Below are 20368 nucleotides of genomic sequence, written 5' to 3' on the forward strand. Positions count from 1 at the left end.
GTGCAAAAACAAACGAAATTCGCAAACGGAGCCCCGTCTGCGTTTGTTTTCTTTCGCACACGCGGCGTATGAGCAATCTCAGATGGTACACACACACTGACAGTTACGTCACACCGAGCGAATGAGTGGGTGGATGTGAATGATGATGGGTGGGTGGGTGGTAGGAACACTCACTGTTGCAGCATGCCACACATAACAAACAACTTGGGCCCTGCAGCGTGACCTCTTCTGCGTGCACTCACCTTTTGGGCCTCTGTTGGGTAATAATAAAACGGATAGAAAAAGTTAATGTCGTTTCCGGAGGGTTCTGTTCTCCTTCGTTTTCTTTCGTATATCAAAAGGTTTGATTCGTTTAAATGCTTCACAGCTGGTCAAATATCGAGCACTAATTTCGATTCTGTGTTTGTTGTTTGATTTTGAGTAAAGGTATAAAATTTATTTTCTCTCGACTTGGTGTTGAATGCTTCTTTCAAATTTTTTCGACTGTCGTGCTCCGTGCGAAAATCGACTGCTCAACTGGCGGCAAAAGCGACGAGACTACAGCTACGACGGCCCCCGAATGAGAGAGTCCCAAAGAGAGCGCCGACGCCGATGTTTCCTAGCTGCACTTGCGACGAAGCTTTTCTCGCGAGATTCGCTCCCCCCCCAACCCCGGGTTATACACCCGAAGAAAAACCAGCAGATAATATCCTAAGGTGGGAAATGGATGTATGATCCAAGTTCCTAAGCCAAATTTAAAATCATTTTATAGATTTTTAAAAAATCTTCTTGAAATGAAGATGTCTGAAAATATGATATTTAAATATTTAGGCATGCTCTTATTTATTTTATGCTAAAAAGCAAAGGATTTAATAAGTTGTTTTTAAGCAGCAAAGTAGTAATTGGTTACCATATGTTTTGTATCTCTTCCGTCACATTTTAGCTTGAGCTTAGTTTAAATAAAAAATGTATATAAAAAATGTATATAAAAATGTATTTAATATTTTAGTCTGTTTCATATAATACATTTCATATAAGACTTAGATTTATTTCTTTAATGATGAGTAAATAAATTATATAAATATTTATTAGGTAGTCATTTTTTTCGGTGTAGCCTTTGGATAATTATTTGCGTGTACTCATACGCTTACGCTATGCCACCGCTATGTTTTAATAATCGAGTTGAGCCTGAGCAAAAGACGGCCCAATCAATAAACGAAACATTTAAAATAGAATTTTTGGGAACAGTTTTACTGGCATTGGAGGAGTCACAACTGCAACTGCGTAATCAGTGCGCTGTTGATCATTTTATATGGTTGCCGTAACCATATATCACATTTCGCGAAAAAAAAGGGCCGCTGACGCCTTTTGCCGGTTGTCTGTCGTAGGCCAGATAAGTCTAGATAATGAACTCGATCGTACCGTCCAGTCATTCATTCAGCAGCGCTATCTCCTCTGCAAAGCCCACTTAATTGGGCCTTATCGCTTGGTGGGTCCGCTGCAGATTGAGAGTCACTGACTCGCTGGTGTTGCGGTGGCACGCGCCCAGAATCCGTGGACAGGTTGCATAACACTACGTGCAGCTGCTTACATAACCGCGGCTGCGAGATAAAACCGAACAGAAACAAGGTCAAAAGTTCAAGGACTGAGAAAAGCTCCCGACATCCTGGAGCGCTTGCGTTGCTCAGCGGAAGTCCTTGCTGGTGTGGGTGCTCTGTTTTTGTTGACATTACGTTTTTATTATTTTAAATTATGTACTTTTAATCGGCTCCCTTCGGTCTTTCATTGGCCTATTGTGTAACACCGTCCGAGAAGTATGCAACAAAAATAAAGCATTGAATGCCTGACAAGGATTATGTTCAATAAAAAATGTACGCCCTCTTCTAAACGATTTAAAATAGAATTTTTTTTTAAGTTTCAAACGTTTTTATTGGGTTTTCAATTGAATGCATTTTTTTTCTACACTTTAATTGGTTTATATTTCTTGGTTGTCTTACATTTTAATGATATTGCATATGCCACACAAACTGTCGTTGGCCTTTGTTTTGTTTTGTTTTATATTTAAGCTTTAAAATCTTGCACAAATCATAAATATGGCAAATCAAATGGAAATTGACTTTAAATAAAATATTTGCTTTCAGATTGTTAAAGCTATGTGCATTTTTTATGTGTGTGTTTTGTTACTTATCGATATATAATTTAACATTTGATTTCTCTCTTCAGTTTTCTTCCTGATTGGAATACAAATGATATATTCCGCATACTTAAACACTTCGGTTCAAAGCTTTGGTTCCCCGCTTCATCCTTCGTAATCCCGCCTAGCTAACTATTACTGGATCTGGTTCGATCTTCTACAATTCGCTTTTAATTCTTACCATTGGCCATTTCCGATGGCCCTTCTTCTGGTTTTTAGTATTGGAAAGGTTGTTAACATTCTTTTGTTGGTCGCACACGTTTCGAATTGGCTTGTCGGTTTGTAGTTGAATGTGTCGGTGTTATCTTTGTGTGTTGTCGGTTGTTGTTTGCCTTTTTGTTGGATTTTGTTATATCACAGCTTTCTTCACTTTTGCTCTTTTAACTTTTAAGCATAACTTGCATATACATATATAAACATTGTTGTTAATGCACGGCTGTATCTTATCGTTTTTAGTTTTCTTTCCCTCCTCGCCAATGTCACACTTGTTGTTCCCCTGAATATCGACATCGGGCTATACTCTACATACATATATTAACACGCTGGCTTCTTGTTGTTGTTCTCGATCAACACTTATCTTAAACTTGGTTGTTGTCTCCCTTTCTGCAAGTGTTGCTACTGAATCAGTACATACGTTAGCATAAATCGCATTGGTTTGTTGTGTTTGTGGAATGGTTTACAAAATTGGTTTCGGTCTCTTCGAATTTAAATACAATAAATGGCATATAAAATATATATTTTTTTTTTAGTAAGTATACAAAAAGAACGTTACTCATATGCAGCAGCGTTGGAAGTGACTTCTAGTATAACAGAAAAACATAATACTTTTTTTCATTTACGTTGATTGTAATTGAATGAATCCATTGATTAACGTTCTTTAATGATTGATAAAGGCTGAATATAAACCCAATTCCTTAGCTAAACGACACTTTATTTTTATGATTTTTTATGTATTGATGATTTTTTTCAGGAGTGAAAAATACATGTCGGTTTTATAAGAAAAAAATTAAGACTTTAAGACTTAAACTCAGGTGTCGAATGACTATGAAATAGAGCTCATATGCAGAATATCTCCCATTTATCAGGCCCTGCGTTTCCAATGCTTACTACTGTTCTTATTGCTTCGATCGTGCACTTTTTGGGTGGCATTTGCACAGGCTGTTATTCTTGGAAGCAGCATGACACTTTTATCACATTTGTTGTTGGTGTTGTTTGTTGTGTTGGTACGTACTAGACTTAAATTAAATGCACAGCCACATAAAAACAGGTCTGATTACATTTTTGAGGTCGCGGATTTCGAATCTCTTGCAGACCCCGACACTGTTTCTGATTTTGTTTTCTGTGGCCGTGTTACAGTTGCTCTATAGCTGCTTGACATTCTTAGATTGCTTCGCTTTACACATGATTTGCACTTGTTTTACAAATTAATATTCGCTATTGCGGTTCATAACAAAAATTATTACATGCATTGGTTACATATAGATACATACAAGTATAAATGGTCGATTGGATAGTTGTAAGAGTTGTCTTTGAGATCGCATTCTGTTTGCGGCTGCTTGTCCTAAAACCCTGTGCCATCCTCCGAGTTGCTCTGACAACGAAGCCAACACCCTCGTCGCGATTTTCCTTATCGTTCAGTCTTCTGTTTCAATAGATTTTGTGTTTGTTTAGATTGTTAGATTTGAGCAAGTACTTTGTGGTTGTTGTTCCGGTGTTCTCTAAATGCTCATCATGATCTTCAGGTACCATTGTTGTTGTTGATGTTGTCATTGTTGCGGTTGTACTTGTTGGTCGGCAAACAACTCTAGGGAGGATGAGACGCGGGGAGTGACAACACGCTGCCGGTTTTGTGCAAACATAGGTTAAATATAGTACATAGTTGTATAAATTAATGCCTGTGCTACGAAATACTTAAAAGTTGGTTTTGGGTCTTACAATTGCCTGGCTTTCTGGCCCGTTTCTCTGGCCACAACGCATGTACCACACGTGACAGCAAACTTAGCTCCTTTTGGCTATTACAATACATATATATCTGTGTGGTGTTTTGTATTTGCTTACAATTTTCTTAGCTGTTGCCGGTTATATCACTTTAAACTACACAAATGGCGGCGCTTAGCGAACGAGGATCGAGCTCTCGTTGTTGTTACATTTGCTTTTGATGTTGTTTGTTGGTTTATCACAATTGAGCGCCGGATTCCGTACTTATTCACACTACTACAAAGGTTAACAATTTGTGCCAATTGAGTTTTGAGCAAACAATTTGACATTGGTCGTAGTTTTGGTTTTACAAACATTTTTCAACACTTTTCTTTTGTTACTTTTAAACTTAGCTAACTAGACAATTCGCTTAACAATTTGTTGTTGTCGTTTTTGTTTTGTATGAGAGTTGGTGTCGCAATTGCTCACACTGGCTTGCATTTAGATTTGCTTCTGCACTCGCTTTGCATTTTGTTTGAATCACAGTTGTTGTTGCTTATAAAATGATGTTTCGCTAGCAGGTTTCAACAAACTCATTTCGACCCGTTACATAATTATATAAATTTGTGAAGTGCTCAAGTCTTTTGCTTTGCTTCTTACATTCCTGTTGCTGTTCATCTTCGCTTTTAGTCTAACAAACAAGGGCTAATAGCGATTTTAATTACAAAGACTAAAAACTTAGGAAATTTAACGTATATAAAATGCTTGCCAATCAAAAGGTTTGGTTTACATATACAAATTTTGATAACTTAGTATAACGGTTGAATTTTCTTTAGGCTTACATATCTCTTTTGGGTTTAGTTTTAGCTACATAATTAGGTTTTGCAATTTTTAAATTAATTTCTATGCGCTCGAGTTGATCACGTGTCATGTTTGCTTTTCTTTCGTTCACTTGATGACTTTGCTTCAATTTTTGGTTATTTTTGAGTGAGTCCCTACTTCGACCACTTACTGGCTGAGATCCTGGCGCAACATTTCGTACACAAACTGATCGCGTACCTCGTAGTCAAAAGCCAGCGATGGCGGCATCTTGTCGGGGCTGATTGGCGACCATTGTTGTCCCAGCAAGGTGCTTATTTCCTGTGATAGAATCAAAACACGACAGTCATTCGGAAGCCCCGAAAGAAGAGCCAAAACTCACCTCATTGAAGGAATTTAGCGGGGCAGCGCTGGACCAGTCGATCATGGAGACCTCCAAACGCTTCAGTTGACGACCACGAAGCCGCGCAATGCCCACGAGGTTGTGCGGATCCATCAAGTACCCGTGCACGACGATCTCCTCCAGGTGCTTGCAGCGCCAGGCCATCATTACAAATGGGTCCTGGCGCAGGAAGCCGTGGCGAGCGTAGTCCATGCAGTTGGAATGCTTGTACGCCGAGTCCACGTAGTGGATGCTGCGCAGCGTTTCGCTGTGATGCACCGACATCCAATCTAGGGCCTCGGCGTTCATCTGCTCGCAGAAGAGCAGTCGCACATGGGTCACGGGCATGTTTCTACGCAGGACGCGATGTTGCAGCAGCTCGATGGCTTCGTAGGCATACACCAGGGTCAGCACCAGCTCAATGCTAGAAAAATGGTCAGAGAAATTGGCCCAGGCTGCCTCCGACACATCGGGATGCTCCTCGCTGTCCAGACCGTGCACCGCGATGAGTAGCTTTCGCAGCGGTAGCACCTGAATGGTGTGCAACAGTTCGTCGGATAGGGAATCGTAGTCGAGGGATAGCACTTGCAGGGCTGCGCACTTCTGAAGCAGCGTTGCGTCCAGCGTGAGGATGGGATAGTGACTAGGATCATACTTGATGCTGGCCAGCGTCAATTGCAGCAACTCCTGGGGCTTGACAATGGCCTTTAGGAAGTCGTGGCCATAGTATGAAAGTGCCTCAATAGCCCCAAGGTCCAGCAGCTGGCAGGACTGACGTTTGCGGTTGAGGAACAGCTTCAGTGGCTCCACGAAGCATCTGTGAAGGGTTTTGGGTTATTTACTGTGGGTATAATAAGTCCGGGGAAGTACATACTGTTCAATGGCCACCGAGTGCTCGCTGTGCATACTGCCGATGGCAACGAGGCCCACATTGTGAGTTTGGAAACGCAATTTCTGGATGTTATCACAGCGTGCCACTCTGCAGGTAGAATAAGATATATTAGTTTGGGACGTTTTTTATTATACCTTCTTAAGAAACTCACTTGTGCAGAAGTCGTCGCATTTTCTGGATGTGAAATGCATTTTGAAAGTCGAAGACGATAATCAGTTCCCTGGCCAAATGGGCCATGGAGCGATAGAAGAAGGCCAATTGATCATCGATGCCTACATCCAATTGAAAGCGAAAGTTTCTAAAGTAGCTGTGGGGTTAAAAAAAAATTATTTACTGCCATTTTAGCAAAACATAGTTTTAATATTGATTTAGAAGTTTTTAGTAAACTTAATCAAGTAAAATAAATAAATTTCAACCAAAAACTATATTAGAAGTGTGTTTTTGTTATTATAAATTTTGGACATTAGTAATAAATAATTAAACAAAAAATTAAAAATTATAATAAATTAAAATTAAGCAAAAATAAATGAAATAAATACTTATGGCTTTCAGTATATGTAATTAAAATATTATATAAAATTCAATGCCATTTTGCAATCGCGACGATCGATTTATACAGCTTATAGCTGATCGGATCAATTAGTTTAATTAATTGCACTTATTGGCACGGGGAATTCCTCTTATCTTGGACTTTCCCCTTTTTTCAACACTAACATAAACAAACGGACCGAGGCGTTTGCCCCACACATTGAAACGCTGCCAAATGCGTCGAAAACATTCATTTATTATGGGGTCGTTCTTTGATTGCTTATACTTGCACAGATGTTTTTCTGTGCTTCATTAACCCACGGCTATAGTATATGGGTAAATAACAAAGGAAATATACCCAACAATCTCCGAATTTAAACATTTCAGTCACATACACACACACGGAGGGCACGAACTTACCGTTTTTGAAAAAATGAAAGTCTCCAGGAATAACAAACACTCGCTGCCGATTTTCGATCGGGAGGATCCAGGTAGTCGAAGATGTGATTTAGTGCCACTGCTGGTATTGTGTGCCATTCTGGTTGGCGTTGGCTAAAATTCATTACTCGAATTAAATATTAATTGCGTTTCAAACAATGAAAAGTTGCAAGTGCAGCCGAGTATGCTGCACGATTTAAAATGCCAAATTAGAGTGACCGTGGAGCGAGATGGAAAAAAAACCAAGCTCTAATAATGCAATTATAATAAAAAAAACACTATATGGTTTTGTTAAGCTGAATTTTTTTCCATTTCCAAATTTAAAAATGATTAAAAATGCTGACTTTTCTGTACTGGGTAATGTACTTTTGTATTACTATTACTTTATTCCTGTTATTTCTAACACTAAATACTTTCATTTTTCAACAGCTTTCAACAATTTTCAGAATTCCCTAAGCGACTAAATCTCTGAACTGCTAAATTGAGTTAGCTGTTCGTCAGCAGTCCCATACAAATTCAACTGTCTAAAATTTTAAAATATATTTCAGTTTTCTTTTATATAACAGTTTTGAAATATTTTCAACGGATAAGTAATAATAATACAAAACTCTGTTGCCCTACTGCTTGAGATTATGTTTTACAAAAAAAAAGTATCTATATTTTTAACAGAACAGCTTTCAAAAGAAAACAGCTTTCAAATCAAATAAATAAGAATGAAGAAAAATAAATGAGAGTCGCAAGGGTTAGTTAAGGGTTAATGGTGCCTAAAATGTTTGCTCGAAAACTATGGTCACACTGATGCTAGGAGGCTATGTTAACAATCAGCTGTTCTGTAACACATAACAGCGTTCTCTGTAATTTCCTTTTTGTTGTTTACCTTGATTTATTGTTATTTATTAATTATATATGGCAGCATTGCTGCTTTTGCGAGCCTGCAGAAGGCAATCATTTGCTGGAGCGTATAATTACATTTACACGGGAACCACGACTTCCAATAACACGTACAATCATCGGCTGGCCTCTACAGAAGCGGCGTCCGCAAGTGTCCAACTGGCAAATGCCGGTGGATTGGTGGGTTTCTGGCAGACATTGTCCAATAGCACACCAGTGGCCTACATGCAGGATGTCCTCATCAAGATACACGACTACAGCGGCCTGCCCTGGTGGGCATCCATCGTGCTGTCCACTTTTCTGCTCCGGAGCGTCGTCACCCTGCCACTGACCATTTACCAACACAAAATCACGGCCAGGATCGAGGGGATAGCGCTGGAGATGCCCGCCATAGTGGAGGAGCTGAAAAAAGAGGCGGCCATGGCCAAGCACAAGTTCAAGTGGAGCGACAAGCAGACGCAGATCGTCTACCGGCGTTCGGTCTGTTTAAAGAAAATTATTTTCGATGCACTCCTAATCTCAATATGATTCCAGATCAAAAAGCAGTGGCAGAATCTGATAGTCCGCGATAACTGTCATCCCATGAAGACCATGGTAGTGCTGTGGGGTCAAATTCCACTGTGGATCTTTCAATCCGTGGCGCTGCGCAATCTGGTCTACATGCTGCCGGATCCAATGGCCATTCAAGCCCAAATCGTAGCTACTGAAATGACCATTGGCGGATTTGGTTGGATACCCAATCTCACGGTGGTGGACAACTCCTATATCCTGCCCGTAACCTTAGGCCTCATCAATTTGGCCATCATCGAAGTGCAAGCCATGTCCAGAACGCGTCCTCCCACCCGATTGCAGGGCATATTCAACAATTTGTTCCGTGGCCTGAGTGTTGTGATGATTCCAGTCGCTTGTACCGTGCCCTCAGCTTTATGTGTTTACTGGGTGGCGTCCAGCAGTTTTGGCCTTGCACAGAATCTGCTCATCCTCTCGCCGGATGTGCGACGATCTGTGGGAATTCCCAAGACGCAAACGGAACTCAGCCACCCGTACGATTTGCTCTGGCTAAAAACACAGCAGCGGCTCAGACTCGTAGAGAGGCCACCGGCTGATAAGCCAGAAGCCAAATGATTTTGTTATTATCGCCTAGTCTAATTTAGGTAAGACGTTGAGTTTGTTTTATGGTTTGTATAAATATAGACAACCCTTAAATGCAACTGCGCCACTGTAAATCATCTTCATCATCACAATGCAACATCATCTCGATTTCCCTGAAACAAATAAACGAGTGAAAACACCCGAAAGAAATGCAAACAAAACAAGACGATAAGGCAGCGAGAAAGGTCTTGAGATTACTAGCTCAGATAGTGGCCCACTCAATTGGATCGGCGACATCCGAGAGCATCTATCAGCTGCGGCAGAGATAGAGATTCATCCCGAGCCCAATTGAATTGAAATGCGATCTGGGTCTGAGTCAGTCGAGCCTGGAAGTCGGACGGGATCACAACGAAAAATTTTGAAGCGCGTTTCGGGAGACATAATTGTTGCTATCAGCATCGGTGCAATATATAAAAAAAATACTAATTTATTTTATTGTGAAACAAAATCTGAATATGGCCAAGTGGCTCCTTGGCCTTTGGCTGACGATCCTGCTTGTTGATGTTAGTATAAAAGTCTTTCGGGCTTAGTTTGGTTACATTTTTCAAGTTACTTAAAAAAGCATAACGTTTTTTATGATTTTAATTATAAAATACCTTTTTCAAGATATAGGAATTTTAAAATTTCTCTTGCAAATTGGACATAACTACAAGCTATTAGCTAAATATTGCTCTTAATTACTTCAGTTCTTCAATAATATTTCATAATTGCGCTTTCGACAGCGACCCGGGGTTATAGCTTATCGATCAGGCAGCGGCTACCCAAGCGGGCAGTTGGAACAAGTCCGGTTATCAGCAGCAGAGTACGGGCAATCGAATTACGGCACCGACCAACAGCAACCTATTTACCATCGGGATTCGCCTTGTCCGGCGCATTTTACGGGTCTAGTGGCGTATCCCCACGACTGTCATCGCTATGTGAACTGCTTCCAAGGCAGTCCCACCATCCAGACCTGTTCACCCGGAACACTGTTTAATGCCAAGAGCCTGGAGTGTGATCATCCCAACAATGTGGCTTGCCCAACACCGGAATCGGAAACCACTCGTTTGGGACGACTAACGCAATTTGACAGTAAACCAAAATGTCCAGCCGGAGTGAATGGATTGCACCCGCATCCGACGGATTGCACCAAGTTCCTCAACTGCGCCAATGGCCAGGCATTCATAATGGACTGCTCACCAGGAACTGCCTTTAGCCCATTAACGCTTGTTTGTGTGCACAAGGATGTCGCCAACTGTGGAACTGGAGGAGCAGGATCTCTGAGCCACGGTACGTATGAGTTATTCATGTTTATAAGCCCTAACTAACACACGGATCAGGCTACTCTGAGGTATCCTCGGAGGACCTTGGTTGTCCACCCGGTACACGTGGCCTTCGTCCGCATCCCCACGACCTGCACAAATATCTGCGATGCGGTATAGGTGTTAAGACTCAAGTGGAGCAGTGTCCACAGGGAATGATCTTCGATGGCTCCACTCTGGTATGTGTTCATTCTGGCTCCTTTCAGTCCTCCTGTAAGTGTGATCTCATTTCTTTCCCTTATCCTTACGGCTTGCTTTTGCTTGGTTCATCTGCTTATACATTTGGAGTATTTTCACATATAATGCGTTTCATGCTTTGCTTGCTTCTTTGCCATGTTGTAACCTACTATAATATAAATATTTTTGAACAGCTTCCTCTTTCACCTCTGCTGAAATTCAGGTCAACTATCTCCTGTGTCCAGTGGGAGCAGTTGGCCTGTTTGTTCACCCCTTCGATCAGACCAAGTTCCTTAGTTGTAAAGATGGTAAGGTGGCTGTGCAAAGCTGCCAGCCCAAATTTGTGTTCAGCATATCGAGGGGATACTGTCAGGTGAAAACACAATTAGCCTTCAGCGACTATGTGACTTTAATTGTCTCCCAGATCAGCTATGAGTATTGTAAGTAAATTGAATTTCACTTTTTATTGGAATTCATCACAATATTCTAATAGCATTGTCCCTAACTGCCTGTCCTGGCAACATCAACGGCATGTACTTGTATCCCTACGATGCTGAAAAGTACGTTCAGTGCTTGGCTGGTGGCCGGATGACCATCCTAAGCTGTGGTCCCCAGATGGCCTTTAGTGTGTCCCAAAGAACTTGTCTCCCTCGTCGCCAAGTTCACAGCACTGATCGGGTTAAGTTCTGGGAGGAAGTTCAAGTTCAGACGACGTATTCCTACCACAACAGTCAGGGACACGCTCAGAGCCAGTTGTCACAACTTAGGTCGTGCCCATCCAATGTCCAGCAAAACTACCCCTATCCCTTCCATGCTGGACACTATGTAAAGTGCCAGAATGGAGCATTAGAGATAGTCTGTTGTCCAACTGGACTGCTCTACAGTCTATCTCAGAGACAGTGCGTCGCTCGTCACCTTCTCTCTGCCCATGACTATCTGGATTACTCTTACATCAGTGCTGAGTTTTCGAGTAAGCTCTCCCAGAATCCTATTTTGGAATCGACTTGACTTGACAATCCGTTTTCTTTCACAGCTGAATTTTTGGTAGACCGGTCGACTCTTACTTGTCCGCCTCAAGTCCAGGGATACTATCTGCATCCCTTTGACTGCACCAAGTATATCAAGTGTTGGAATCAGCAGACTTATATCGAGAGTTGCATACCGGGCGAAATATTCAGCTTTTCCAATCAGAAATGCGTACCAAAGGATCAATGCAAGGGTCCCAGCGATCATGTAGAATATTTGATCGAGACGACGACAGTCACAACCTATGAGACAGATGAACCAGGACACCAAAAAGGTTTGGATAAGAGTGGTGAAATTACCTGCCCACCGGGATCTTCTGGTATTCATGCCCATCCATTCGATTGCACCAAGTTTTTGGAATGTGCAGATGGAGAAACTTTCGTAAAGGTTTGCGGACCGGGAACTGCTTTCAGCACTGTCAATAAGATTTGCGATTTTGCTCATAATGTGGACTGCAGTGGCAGAAGTTCTTCACACGGTTTGAACAAAGCTACCGAGACAAACCATGGACCTGGCTACCCAACAAAACCAGCGGATACCTACCCACCATCGCAGTCAGCCAGTAAGTTGGAATCACGGATTTTCCTTCCTTTTTTGCTTTATTCACCTGCTTTTTCATCTGGGTTTTGGTTCTCCATTATGCAATCATTCTCAGCTTGACTTTCAAGGTTAAAATATAACACCTAAACCCCTTTTATAGGTCCTTCCACCCCACCTGCTGAGCACTTGTCAGATCTTTTGTGTCCTTTTGGAGTGGAGGGCAAATTTGTTCACCCCTTCGATCAAACAAAGTTTCTACTTTGTCAGTTAGCTAAACTTTCGGTACAAAGCTGTCCGCCCGGTTATGTGTTCAGCATATCGAGGGGTAACTGCCAGGTTAAGGCCCAGTTGGTCTACAGCGACTATGTGAGCTATGTAGTCTCTGTGATTAGCATTGAGCAATGTAAGTTTTTTTATTGGGTCGCTTTACTGATCGTATAATTCATCACGCCTTCATCTATCAGCAATGATGCTCTCCGCTTGCCCTGATGGCACTGACGGTCTTCATCTGTATCCATATGATGCTGGCAAATATGTGCGTTGTTCCAGTGGTGGCAAGATGTCCATTTTAAGCTGTGGACCGCAAACGGCCTTTAGTTTGTCACAGCGAGCTTGTCGTCCAAGTCGTCAGGTGACTAAGGATGACCGTGTGAAGTTCTGGGAAGAGTTGCAGGTTCAGACCACGACAACGTATACCAGTCAGGATGTTAAGACCCGTCAATCTCCTCTTAGAGATTGCCCAGACACTCTCCGGACAAACTACCCCTATCCCTTCCATTCTGGACACTTTGTGAAATGTCAGAATGGACATTTGCAGATTGAGAGTTGTCCCCCAACAGCTGTCTACAGTTTGTCCCAACGCAAGTGTGTGGGCCATCACCTTCTCTCCGCCCATGACTATTTGGATTATGGCTATATCAGTGTACAGTTCTCGAGTAAGATCTTTGTTACGAACCGATTAAGTGAATACTAGGTGATCCTTTCCATTCGCAGCTGACCTTATTCGCGACTTCTCAGCGTTGACTTGTCCTCCGCAAGCCCAGGGCTACTATCTTCATCCTTTTGATTGCACCAAGTATCTGAAATGCTGGAATCAACAAATCTCCATAGAGAGCTGTAAGCTAGGCGAGGTATTCAGCATATCGCGCCAAGAGTGTGTAGACAGAGATGAAGTAACGGAAGCTTACGATCGTGTGGAGTATTTTGAAGACACGCAGCATGAGTTGAGCAAGGAGGCGGATGAGGAAGAGGAGCAGCCGGAGCAGGAGACAGGACACTCGCATGACGAAAGCTATCAGCCGTCTTCTCCATCAACTGGAAAGTATCAGACTCCTTACAATTCGAATGAAGGTTACCAGCCACCAGCTCGAGCGAATGGAGGCTATCCAACTAAAGGAGGTTACCAGCCATCTTATCCGTCTAATGGAGCTTACCAGCCACCTTCTCAAGCGAATGGAAGTTACCAGCCACCTTATCCGACTAATGGGATTTACCAGCCAACTTCTCCAGCAATTGGTGCTTACCAGCCGCCCTTCCAAGCTACTGGAGCTTACCAGCCATCTTCATTAACTAACGGAGGTTACCAGCCACCTTCTCAAGCGAATGGAGGCTACCAGCCACCTGCTCAACCAAATGGAGGCTACCAGCCACCATATGAAACTAAAGGAGGTTACCAGCCATCTTCTTCAAATAATGAAGGTTACCAGCATTCTTCTCAAGCGAGTGGAGGTTACCATCCACCTTCTGTAGCTAATGGAGGTTACCAGACGCCTATCCAAGCGAATGGGGGTTACCAGCCACCTTATCAAGCAAATGGAGGTTATCAGTCATCCCATCAAACTACAGGAGGTAACCAGCCTCCTTTTCAGTCGAATGACGGTTACTTATCGCAAACCCAATCTACTGATATAACATACTATCCTGGGGGAGTAGAGCCTTCTGCTCCACCTTGTCCCCTGATGTGCCCAGAACAGGTAAGTGGCCTGTTTCCGAATCCATTCGACGCTACCGGCTATTTGACCTGCATCGATGGACACACGTTGGCTAGGCAGTGCCAGCCTCTCGATATCTTCAGTGTTTCCCAAGGCTACTGCCTGCCTGGGCAGCATGTTGCCATAACTGACCGTGTTCCGTTTGAAAAGAAGCAAGCCGACCAAGATAATCGTGAGTGAAAAACTCAGCTAAGCAGGTCCTTTTATCCTGACTTCTCCCTTGCAGCTTTGGCCTGTCCTAGAAATTACGTAGGCTTCTTTGTCTATCCTTTCGACTGTTCGAAGTACTTGAGCTGCGGTCCCAATGGAATGGAACTTCTGAGTTGTCCAAATGAACAGCACTACAGTGTCTCCCTGGGATTTTGCAAGCCCATGGATCAAGTACTGCGTGAGGATCGTCTGTACACACTCAGTGAGCTCCACATCATTTTTGAGTGGACGCAGCGGATGAAGATTGAGGGCGCCGTTCCCGCCTGTCCCGCGGGGATCACCGGAACCCTACCGCACCCAAGCGTGCCCAGCAAATACCTGCGATGTGGACCAGGCCAGGCCGAGATGTACGACTGTCCGAGCCAGAAGATTTTCAGCGTTTCCCGTAGAGTGTGCGTGCTGGATACGAAACTACCCAGCCACGATCGCACCGACTATATTGTTCGGGGGGTCACTTCCGGTTGGATAGCTCCCTCTAATGGTTACTAACCCCTGGTAAAAGTCTCGCTCTTTTTAAGATTTCTCTCTCTGCTTTCAGACAATCGTCAGTCCAAATCTTATGAGACTTCTGGTCGCGATCAGTTCGGCAACCGATACACAACTACAACTACGACCACAACGCGGGTGATGGGAGACCGTTGGTCGGACATGAACATGCAGCGACCATCAGGCGCTGGACTGGAGCAGAACCCTCATCATCATCAGCACGCACACAACCCGGGCTGGAGCGGCCAGGAAACATCCTACGTCCAGCGTGAGCCCTCCCAGAATACTCTATATGTAGAGGGATCGCTACAGCCTAACCGTAATTATCATACCTATAAGACTCCATTGGCCCCGATGGCACCCAGCAACACGGGCAAGGTCTACTATGCCCAACCTGTTGCGGAACAGCAGCCAGAGCATGAAAGACCAGTGCCATCGCGCCAAAACTTTAGTCGCAGAATCGATTACGGTTCACCGGGCAATGGATGGAAACCAATGCCACCACTTGCTCCTTTGGGTGGCCAGCAACCATTAAATCTAGACTATACACCCCATACTCCTGGTGCAAGAGAACCCCAACCGCAAACACCTCTGCTCGGACAGAAACCCATTGACTTGGACTATGATGACCAACAAACCCCGCAAGATCCGTACACCGGACTTCAGCCCCTTCCGGGATCACCGCCTCGCTTCTATCCAGATCAGCTGCCCAGTGGTTCGAAACCAATTGGTAGACAGCAACCTGTTGATTTGGAGTCCAACGGTTTTCCGGACCAGCTCAAGCCCAATACTCCGCCAAGACATAACCCCAACTACGGGCCGCCTTTGAGTAATGAATCCAATCTTTATGGTGGTCTATTACCCCCCAAACCAGATTTCCCGGTTGACACCCAACCCACTTCTACACCCCATCCTTTTCCTTCTAAGGCTCCAACACCGCAATTGGCTAACCGACTGCACACATTTCCTATTTACCCACCTGTGGCCAATGCAACCTCACACCAGACTCCCAATCAACCACATTATAGTCCCTCGTACTCGGGAATTGCCCACTCTCGAAATGCATCCTGGTCAAAGGTCTCGGTGACGAGTACGACGCCAGCACAGGATCCCGATCCCTTTAATCCTGAATCGGATGAGACCTTCTATGATGATGGTGATGATTTCACAACCACAACAGTGAGACGGGGTTTGGTGCCACCACCTTTTGATCACAAGTTCTATAGCCCGCAGTCTCAGATTCCAAGCTTGAGCCAAGGCTCTGATCCCAACTCCCAAACGGCCATCAAAGAGGCTCTTAAACTTATGCTGCGTCCCTATTTCAATCATAGTGGCAATGCCCAAGAGAAACTAACCAAGCAGGCTGAGTCAGCCATAGTATCTGTGATTAGTAAACCTCCAACCACACCAAAAACAAAAACAACAACAACTTCGACGACTTCTAGAATAGACCTCGACTCTGACGCCGAACTTATTAAGGCGGGTGAACAGGAAAGCCTGGACGCCGTTGACGACGACTATGTTTTTCCAGATGCCGGGGAGACGTCCCGAACCGAGCAGACCCTAAATCCTAGTACAACGTACGCCTCGACAGACTTTCAACGGAGTACCCGCAAAGCGGAATTCGACTCGAACCCAACCACAACCACAATGAAAAACAATTGGCTTGCGTCTGGACACAGTCGTGACTACCACCAGCGTCATCCAAATTTGCCCGATCCGTTCTCCGAGCACCATCCCAATCCCTCTCCTCATAACCACCAACACCAACACCACCATCACCACCAAAACCACCGCCAACCCCATGAACACAAACACCACGAGCATAGTGCCGACTTCCATCGTCGTCATCCGGAACTGCCCAATCCATTCCCACAAAAGGATGAAACCGACCAGCAGGCGGAACAAGAAGATGACTGGGAGCTACTGGTCAATCCCAATGCTGAGGAAGTGACTCCCAAACTAAGTGTCCGTTCGAATTTCGACAGTCAATGCGACTTCGATTGCGGTGATGGCAAATGCCTGAAGAAGGAGCAGGTCTGCAATGGCCAGAAAAACTGCGATAACGGCAGGGACGAGGCCAACTGCCCGCCATTGGACTACGAGGTGCGTTTGACAGGAGGCGAAAGCCCTCACATGGGCCGCATTGAAGTAAAGGGTGAGTGGGTCTTGAAAATATTAATTCGTAACTATTCTTAATCCCATATCTTGATCCACCTCCAGCTAATGGGCAATGGGGCTATGTGTGCGATGACAAGTTCGGCCTCAAGGATGCCGATGTTGTGTGCCGAGAACTGGGCTTTAAAATGGGTGCTCAAGCGGTCCGTGGAAGCTCTATTTATGCTCCCCCCGACCAGGACTTCAATTATCTGATGGATGAGCTCGAATGTCATGGCAACGAAACAAAGCTGAGCGAATGCCCCTTCAAGGGGTGGGGCATCCACAACTGCGGAGTTGATGAGGTGGCTGGCGTCATCTGCAAAGTTCCGGTGATGAAGTGCCCTAATAACTACTGGCTATGCCACACCTCCAAGGAGTGCATCCCACCCGCCTTTGTGTGCGACAATACTGAAGACTGTGCGGATAAGTCAGACGAATGCGCTGCCGTCTGTCAGGTGGGTTAATTAAAATATTTCATATTTCTTGGGAATATGGGGAACGGAGAATTTCGCTTTTTTCGTTGTGCATAGATTCCCACTACAATTATAGTGATTGTCTTTCATTTGTCAAAGTCATTTGAGACATTAATTATTATTCCCTAAGTTGTTTTTGGATTTTTAAAAATTGATTTTCAAACGTTTTTCGTTAGGCTCCCATTCAGTACCGTTTGGAAGGAGGACGCAATTCCAACGAAGGCCGCCTGGAGGTGAAATACCATGGCGCTTGGGGCAGTGTATGCGATGATGATTTCAACCAGAAGTCCGCTCAAGTGGCTTGCAATTCCATGGGTTTCTACGGGCCAGCGGTATTAAAAAATCACTTATCTGCAGAATATTTAATCATAGTATTTTTTTTTAAACCCCAGAAAATCGAGAAGAACATCTTTGGGATTGGCAATGGACCCATTTGGCTTGACCAGGTGATGTGCTTCGGCAACGAAACCAGCCTCGACAAGTGCAGCCACTGGAACTGGGGTGACCACAATTGTAACCACACAGAGGATGTGGCACTGCATTGCAGCGCTGGACCGCCACCTCGCAATGAGAAGTTGTCCCAAAGCCAACTCAAAGGTGGAAGGCAACTTGGGCAGGATAGCTCCTCACCTGCGAGAAGCTACTCACAGATTGGCCTGTGGGAACGATCTAGCAAAGCCCTGCATACTCCACGTCGTTGTGGAATCTTCAAGGACGACCTCACGGATGAGTATGCGCATCGAGAGGAGCGCGTGGTCAGGGGAAAAGTGGCCCAGCGGGGTCGTCATCCCTGGCAGGCCACCATAAGAATCAGAGGACGTGCTGGCATCTCCAGTCATTGGTGTGGCGCGGTGGTGATTTCCAAGCGCCATCTTCTCACCGCTGCTCACTGTCTGTATGGAAGTCCAAAGGGAGCTTACTTCGTTCGCGTCGGAGATCACTATGCGAATATAGCCGAGAACTCCGAGGTGGATACGTTCATAGAGAACTGGTACACGCACGAGGACTTCCGCAAGGGAACCCATATGAATAACGATATAGCCCTGGTTGTGTTGAAGAGTCCTCTGAAGTTTAGTGACTACGTCCAGCCCATTTGTTTGCCTGACAAAAAGGCAGAGCTCGTTGAGAATCGTAAATGCACCATTTCCGGCTGGGGTTCCATTAAAGCGGGAGTGTCTAGTAAGTGGCTTACTTCTTGGTAATTCATTCAAATTCTATATATTGCTATATTATATTATTCTTTAGCTCCTGCGCAAGTCTTGGGATCCGCTGAGCTTCCCATTTTAGCTGATAACGTCTGCAAGCAATCAAATGTGTATGGATCGGCCATGTCGGAAGGTGTGTACTAAGCTAATATGATCAATCAACAGTTCAATAGTCCTATTGTATTCGTAAATCTAGTTTGTGCAGGAAATAACCCCTAAACTCTACTTTATTTCAGGAATGTTCTGTGCTGGCTCCATGGATGAGAGTGTGGATGCCTGCGAAGGTGACTCAGGCGGTCCACTTGTTTGTTCCGACGACGGTATGAATAGCATTTATTTGTTCGGAGACAAAAACTATATTTGTTTCAATTTATATTTTCTAGATGGCGAGACATTGTATGGCCTTATTTCGTGGGGTCAGCATTGCGGCTATAAGAACAGGCCGGGTGTCTATGTCCGTGTCAATCACTACATCGATTGGATCTACGAGAAAATTAATGAGAGCTTGCTACGCTTTTAAGGACAAACATTTTCCAAGCCCTTTAATATCTACCTTGTTACATGACTATTATTTCTTAAGAATTTTGTAGTGAGCTTACTAATAAAGCAGATCATTTAGAAAATGTTTCAATATAGAGAAGTTTCGATGTTATAAACATTTAAATGTTTACCTACGATTAAATATTTGAAATCTTAACATAATTTATTTAGCTGTGTGAATTTACATCTACCCATTAGCGACTGCAAACCAGTACTCTTCATTTGTTTACTCACACAGAAAAATGAATTAAATCCATAATCAATGCTAATAAAATGCACAACAACAATGAAGCTTTAGTCGGAGATACAAAAACATACTCACAACAAACTACATACATCGACGACAATGATTTAATTCACAAGTCTGCATGGGTTGTTTGACTCATCCCCCATTCAGAGTGCTTTACTGGATTCACTCGGTTCTCACCGAGTTTTCCTCCTGGCTGCTCCGTTCCACTTTTTGGGTCAACCGTCAACGACGGTCCGTCCGTAGGAGCGGAACACGCACTCAATTGACACCAGACACCAGAGCGGTCAAAGGGGAGCACCCGGCGGATTGGGGAAGGGGTCGGAGCTGTTTACTCGCACAGATCGCATTGTGCGGGCGTTGCACGCGCGATTGGATGACCGGCATGGAAAGCGCTACAATTAACTTAATTAATACAACAATTTGCCAGCGTACACTGAGAAAAATTGGAAATTATAATACGAAAGAACTAATCAATTGCTAAAATTGGTTTACAAAAACACCCTTCTTAAGTTAACAAACAACAATTAAATACTTGAAAAATTATGATATTTTAGTTTCAAATATCTTTTTATATGCTCGTGTAAGTTGTATTTCAAATTTTCCAAACAAAATGTTTAATAAAAAATTGATTTTCATTTTTGCAGTTTTTTGTTTTTAATTGAACCCACAAATTTATTTAAAGCTTGTACAATATTAAATCTACAATAAATACGTATAATGCATATCAAACAAATAGGACCCATTTAAAGTCCCATATTTTCCTCATCATTTCAAATATTTTATTGTTAAATTTTTTAAATATTTAAAATACAATTTT

The 20368-nt window shown here is 43.6% G+C and overlaps 3 protein-coding genes across 7 annotated transcripts; 2 read left to right on the top strand and 1 right to left on the bottom strand.

Moving 5' to 3' along the window:
* Positions 1–2877: 2877 nt before the first annotated feature.
* LOC108142692 (F-box only protein 33) lies at positions 2878–7318 on the bottom strand. The gene is made up of 5 exons (XM_017266701.2): positions 7132–7318; positions 6335–6490; positions 6166–6270; positions 5292–6108; positions 2878–5230 (listed from the first exon to the last, which is right to left on the bottom strand). Exons 1-5 carry the CDS (start codon positions 7272–7274, stop codon positions 5099–5101), a joined length of 1353 nt encoding a protein of 450 aa, XP_017122190.1. The 5' UTR covers positions 7275–7318; the 3' UTR covers positions 2878–5098.
* A 621-nt stretch (positions 7319–7939) lies between these two features.
* LOC108142508 (cytochrome c oxidase assembly protein COX18, mitochondrial) lies at positions 7940–9338 on the top strand. Its single transcript, XM_017266419.2, has 2 exons — positions 7940–8520; positions 8575–9338. Exons 1-2 carry the CDS (start codon positions 8056–8058, stop codon positions 9163–9165), a joined length of 1056 nt encoding a protein of 351 aa, XP_017121908.1. The 5' UTR covers positions 7940–8055; the 3' UTR covers positions 9166–9338.
* Positions 9339–9498: 160 nt separating this feature from the next.
* Positions 9499–19392, top strand: LOC108142506. 5 transcript variants are annotated; one of them, XM_017266415.2, is made up of 18 exons: positions 9499–9695; positions 9915–10461; positions 10512–10706; positions 10865–11110; positions 11164–11640; positions 11704–12258; positions 12397–12639; positions 12701–13171; positions 13230–14399; positions 14454–14918; positions 14976–15242; positions 16455–17081; positions 17147–17538; positions 17733–17888; positions 17949–18735; positions 18802–18894; positions 18998–19081; positions 19145–19392. In XM_017266415.2, the coding sequence occupies exons 1-18, from the start codon at positions 9648–9650 to the stop codon at positions 19279–19281; spliced, it is 6960 nt and encodes a 2319-aa protein (XP_017121904.1). In that variant the 5' UTR covers positions 9499–9647; the 3' UTR covers positions 19282–19392. The 5 variants fall into 5 exon arrangements, with proteins under 5 accessions (XP_017121904.1, XP_017121901.1, XP_017121903.1 ...); XM_017266412.2 differs by having other exon boundaries at positions 14976–17081; XM_017266414.2 differs by lacking the exons at positions 10512–10706; positions 10865–11110; positions 11164–11640 and having other exon boundaries at positions 9500–9695; positions 14976–17081.
* The last annotated feature ends 976 nt before the right edge of the window (positions 19393–20368 follow it).

The sequence above is a fragment of the Drosophila elegans genome, unplaced genomic scaffold (genome assembly GCF_018152505.1).
Source record: "Drosophila elegans isolate 14027-0461.03 unplaced genomic scaffold, ASM1815250v1 contig_208, whole genome shotgun sequence".
Lineage (NCBI taxonomy): Eukaryota > Metazoa > Arthropoda > Insecta > Diptera > Drosophilidae > Drosophila > Drosophila elegans.